The sequence below is a fragment of the Zeus faber genome (genome assembly GCF_960531495.2).
Source record: "Zeus faber genome assembly, chromosome: 14".
NCBI classification, from domain to species: Eukaryota; Metazoa; Chordata; class Actinopteri; order Zeiformes; family Zeidae; genus Zeus; species Zeus faber.
This window is the reverse complement of record NC_137200.1, coordinates 14,690,702-14,696,700: the sequence shown is the minus strand read 5'-3', so window position 1 is coordinate 14,696,700 and position 5,999 is coordinate 14,690,702. Positions and strand designations below refer to the sequence as shown.

Genomic DNA, 5,999 nt, shown 5'->3' with positions numbered 1-5,999 from the left:
CTTCCTTGGACCACTTTTGGGAGGTACTAACCACTGCATACCGGTAACACCACACAAGACCTGCCGTTTTGGAAAGGCTCTGTCCCGGTCTTCTAGCCGTCACAATTTGGCCCTTGTCAAAGTGGCTCAGATCCTTACGCTTGCCCATTTTTCCTGCTTCCAACACACTCCTTACATTACCTAATATATCCCACCAATTGACAGGTGCTATTAGAATGAGATGAGCAACGTTATTCACTTTACCTGTCAGTGGTTTTAATGTTGTGGCTGATCGGTGTATATATATACTGTATATACAGGTATATCCCATTTACTTGTATATATAGACCTATATAAATATACTACTCAGGCTGGCTGACACAAAGGCCAACTAGCCTGCCGTGAACCTCATGCACTTTGTCGCTAAGCAAGCAGAGGACATCGAGGCTGAGCTGCTTACGTTTCCCAGCTCGATCACATCACAACGGCGTCAAGGATTTCAGGATCAAGAAGAGGTCGAAGCAGACCTTTACAGACAAGTCAAAAAGATAAATGAAATGAAAGGGTATGCCAGCAGACAGCCTTGCCTCCTCCAGCAGATGGACACATTTCACATTCAGGGCCGAATCCAAGCTGGCCGCTGTGGATTTTTTCCTCAATGAGCTAAACACCCTGAGTAGTGAGGTGGCAGAATTCTTCTGTGAATACCCAGCATTTTATATATATATATACATATATATGTATGTACACACACACACACACACACACACACACACACACACACACACACACACACACACACACACACACACACACACACACACACACACACACACACACACATTACTGACTAGATGTACCTATTGTAAGTCACCTTCAAAGTCACCCGTCAAGAGTGATGGAAGGTTTGGTGATTTCGGTAAAATAAAATACACATTTTACCAATTTTGTTTTGTTCAGCCATATGATGAATCTTAAGATTTGCTGACTTTTTTTTTCACTTGGCCGGTTAAGGCTGATGTTGCCTGGTGAATATGTACACAATTAATATATATATATACATATATAATGTATTTAAAGGTGTTAGACATCACTGTCCCGAATCAATTTAGTTCCGGGTTAAAAGCTATTCCGGAAAAGCTGTAGGTATACTTAATAATCTTGCAAAAAGCCTCTGTTAAATGATGTAATGTAATGATATATACACAAATATATACTTATATATGTTTAAATAGACCTATATAAATAAACTTTATATATACAGACCTATATATACTGTAAGTTTGTGTGTATATATATATATATATATATATATATATATACACACACAAACTTATATATATATATATATATATATATACATACATATAGTTTAGGGAAGTTTTGAAAAAGGAATGAAAGGGCTGAAGTCTGAAATAACAGATGCTTTGCTCTGCTCTAAGCCCGTCCCTCCACTGTCAATTGAAAGTGTGCAGTCATCACTATCACTTCAATTTGCCAAGCTTTGACTGTTTCTGTTTTTTCAGCAGATTCCCCAAATGACAAAACTGCTCCACGCCGATTGGCCGGCCGCCGGCTCCGGCCTTTTGTCTCGACCTTTCTGTTTGCCGCAGCCTCCCCCGGCTCAAACCCTAGAGCTGGGAATCTGCCTGTCTTGGCACTATAGCATCTTGTTCTGTTTTGTCAGCCGCTCCTGTCTTCATCGACGTCTTCGATTCGAAAAACAAGGGGTTCGCAGAGGAAAAGGTAACATCGAATTTTTTTTTTGTCCGACAATATGATATAACGGTGTAGGTCGGTTGGCTGCAAGGCGTTGTTCTGGAACCACCAACTTTTTTCCGCAGCCACAGCGCGATTCGGGTTTACTAACATATATAGGCCAATGGCAGGAGAAGCTGCGCGTGTGGTAGAAACGCCATCTTGTGTTATTCTTTGTATTCGCGGGACCCCACGAGACCTCTTTGAGTCTCTTCCAGACCTTATTTTCAAATGTCATCCAATCTGTCTGTGAAATGGATGATATTTGGGGATGGGGGTTCAGAGAAGACCTCGTGTGGCCTGTCAGATAGAAATGCTCATACACTTGTCGCTCACTGCAGAGCTGAAGACGGAGCAAATTTATTTCTTTCGCCATATTGTTAACTAATTACTGCAAATTTAATGTGGGGGCGAGGCAGAAGGAAACATCCTTCTTTTTCAATATTTCTGGGGGATATTTAAATGAATGTATACATTTTTACTCAATTTACAGATAGGATCGTATGAACTTTTTGTCAGTGTATAACAACGAGTGAGTACATTTTTCTGCCTCCCAAATGGCACCGAATGGAATGTCGACCATGAAGTTTAAGTTCAAGAGATTATCACATACATGTGACCAGAGATGGTCACATACATACACATACGGTCGTACATATATGCAGTGAAATGTCACGACTATAGATAGATAGATAGATAGATAGATAGATAGATAGATAGATAGATAGATAGATAGATAGATAGATAGATAGATAGATCGATTGATAGATAGATAGATAGATAGGCAGACAGGTAGAGAGAGGGAGACTTTGACTTTTCATGAAGCATTTAAAAGCCAGAAAACGCATGCGTGTTCTCGGTCAATCTGAGTTGCAGGGCTACGTACGTGTACAGTATATCAGAGGGAAAATTGCATTGCTGTAATACGAGGAAAGCCATTGTTTGGAAACAATGTGTCAGGGGGCCCCACGCGAACACGACACCCAAGTAGCCACAACAGCAAAATGAGAGATTCAAATAACTGTATGTGTGTGTGTGTGTGTGTGTGTGTGTGTGTGTGTGCGTGTGTGTGTGTGCGTGTGTGCATGTGTGTGGGACTTAGGCCTAGGCGAGAAAAGAATATTTTAATAAAAAGCAACACATTGAGCTCTCAAATTAAAACCCGGTTCCAGAGTTACGTACACTCCGTTAGACTGTGCCTCCCAGTCCCTCGGCAAAACACACCCCTGAAAAAAACAAAAAAAAAAAAAACACAATGGCCGAAGGGTATTGCATCCAGGTGGAACAATGAGCAATAGATGTAGTACAGTATCAAAGCTGTGATGGGTCTATAAAAAAAAAAAAAAGAGAGCAAGAGCGAGAGAGAGAGAGAGAGAGAGACTAGGTAAAATCCTCCCGCTCTCGCCGACTGATCTGCGGCAGAACAAAGTGGACCGCGCACTCACACCCGATCCAGTGCAAATAATATGTTCATTATAACGCAATTACTGACACTTAGACCCTCTGTCCCTGAAGAGGCGGCCGACCCCTGATGCTAAGTGACCCTCGCGCTCCCTCCGTGTTTGTATTTGGGTGCTTTCCCTCTGTGTGCAGGTGCAGGATGTACAGCTTCATGGGCGGAGGGCTGTTCTGTGCGGGCGTGGGGAACATCCTCCTGATCGTTTCCACGGCAACCGACTACTGGATGCAGTATCGGCAGTCCAACAACTACATGCACCAGGGCCTGTGGCGCTACTGCATGCCGGGGAAGTGCTTCACGCACAATGACAGCATCGGTAACGACACGAAACACTGGCATTATTCATTCTTTTGTTTGTTTCGGTTGTTGTTCCCGCCGACGCCGTACTTTTACATTTCAAAGATCATTTCCCAAAGACAAACTTGACGATTTCTGTCTCAGGGTTGTTTATCAGAAGAGTGGACACTTGATGCAGAGGAACTTAACTCATTTTGACACAATAAATAAATAAATAAATAAGACAATTAAAACCTCCATGGATTCAAATTAAAGATTTTTTAATGGACTGATATTTGTAAAAATGAAATATATGAATAGGAAAAAAAACGAAATTGAAGACATTTTAAGAATCTGTGCTTAAAAAAAAGACTGCTTTAAATGAATATGTATGTATTTATATATATATATAAATGTAGGGACAGATTGTTCCAAAATCATCGAATTAATCACTGACGAGAGAATCATGAATCAATGGAAAGACACCCTTCTCCAAGTCCCGATCCACTCTTCAGCAGAACCACTCATTCGCTCGGGCACGTTGCGGGTCACGCGTCCGCTGACTCCTCCATGACCCTCTGACCTTTGACCCACAGCGCACTTAGACGCCACCCGCGCCCTCATGATCCTCTCGCTGCTGGCCTGCTTCATCGGCATCATCATCGGCATCATGGCCTTCATCCACTACTCCTCCTTCGACAGATTTGACAAAACCTTCGCCGCGGGCATATTGTTCTTCATCTCATGTGAGTTGGAACAGAATCACTTTATTTTACTTTGAAATGAAGCGATTCCAACGGCACTTAACCACTAAACACATCACAAACGTGGAGAACTCGGCTTATTATTATGGTCTACTCGCAGTGAGGCGAGACTCTCAAACGAGTGGTTCACAGCGAACAAATCTTTTAAATGATTCTGGAGTCACGAAAGAGCCAGTTAAACCAACTGTATCGAATTAACTAAGAATCAGAAATTGGAAAAAAAACGTACTACGTACTACTACTTACTGCGTGACTCGTCAAGAACCGAACCTCAAACAAGCCTTTCGTCAGCGCGAATACGTTCTCACTTTCAGCGTGGAACCCGTCGGTTTTCTGGCTGAAGCTGATGAATTTGTACCGCCATGCAATTTTGATCTTGCGACACAAGTGCCAATTTCCATGAACGTTTCCTGTACGCCCGGCGAGCTCTCACGCTACTGGACCGGGGCACAGGGGTTGAGAAACACTGATGCAAGTTATGTCAATAATATACACTTGCGACGTCTCTTCGAGTCTTCCGTTGTATTTTCTGTGTAGCGTCAAAAGATGGCGCCACAAGCTAGTGTTCGCGTTAGCAGGCAGGACGGGGCTACCCTCTTCTCAAACACGGCGTAGAAGTGTGAACACAAACAGAATGAGTTTGTGTTCCCGCAAACCTTGTGGATATGCAATTGTTAGAACTTCAAAAAACCAACCACTTTAATTTGCATTTGCAATTTGCATTGACTGGAAGGAATTCTGGCTGTGAATCCCTCTGAAAAGATGCTTCATAGTACTTGAATTGACTTACTCATCAGCTATGAAAGTAGGATTCAGTCTGTCTTTTGGCCATAAATTGGACAAAATAGTGATTGGCGACACCAGTTGATGGTGCAGGCCACATGTCGAGCAGCGGTTTGATCAGTCATTTGTATAATATATACACATAGGTGCGAAATAACTTGCCGCACGTGGAATGCAGCTGCTTGTCGATGATAGAGACAAGCGTGACGTGTGATTGAATACCTCCCCAGGCTTCTTAGTGTTGCTCGCGATGGCCGTTTACACGGGTGTGACGATCAACTACTACGGGAAACGCTACGGAAACTGGAGGTTCTCCTGGTCCTACATCATCGGCTGGGTGTCGGTGGTGCTCACCTTCTTTTCAGGTAAACAAGGAACACATTTCAGGGTTATCTGCAAATAAACCCGATTAAGCACCGATAACCATGCATCTTGAGTTACATATACGCTCGTATAAAATATACTAGTTGTCTCAAATATACTGGGTATTTGGTGCCAGGGTCGTGTTGTCATGGATTACAAGGAACCACGTCAAGTAACCAAAAATACAAAACCGGATAACTGAATATAAGTCAGCAGAATACGGTTACCGATTCGAACATATTTTGGTCATTGTTACATATTCATCCAACATTGCATTCATTTATTTGTTAATTCAGCAGCGTGGCCTTCACCCTGCATGTCATCCTCATAACGATGTCGCCAAAATCAGTTGAAGAAAAGTCGGAAATGACAATGAGCGACTTCACTTAAGGGAACGCTTCGCTCCCATCGTCAGCTTCCGTACTTAATATTGAGAAGCACCTGTAAAATGTGTACAACACGTATAGACGTCAAAGGCTTCCCCAAAGGACACGTTGCACTGAATCATCAGTCTACGAAGAATGTCACATTAGCATATTATTTTCTCGGGCAAATGAGTGCTTAGAAAGTTCGAAACCATAGTATGCGTCAAAATAGTATGTGAAAAGTACCAGGAT

The 5,999-nt window shown here is 42.6% G+C and overlaps 1 protein-coding gene across 1 annotated transcript in view; it reads left to right on the top strand.

Annotated features, from left to right (window-relative positions):
* Positions 1 to 3,337: 3,337 nt before the first annotated feature.
* The window catches only part of lim2.1 (lens intrinsic membrane protein 2.1), a gene marked incomplete at both ends in the record, with an annotated part of 3,852 nt that continues 1,190 nt past the window's right edge, over positions 3,338 to 5,999 (top strand). The window contains 3 exons of the mRNA XM_080014166.1: positions 3,338 to 3,512; positions 4,069 to 4,218; positions 5,250 to 5,384. Of these exons, the coding sequence (XP_079870292.1) occupies positions 3,338 to 3,512; positions 4,069 to 4,218; positions 5,250 to 5,384 (460 nt within the window). The remainder of the gene's footprint in view (positions 3,513 to 4,068; positions 4,219 to 5,249; positions 5,385 to 5,999) is intronic.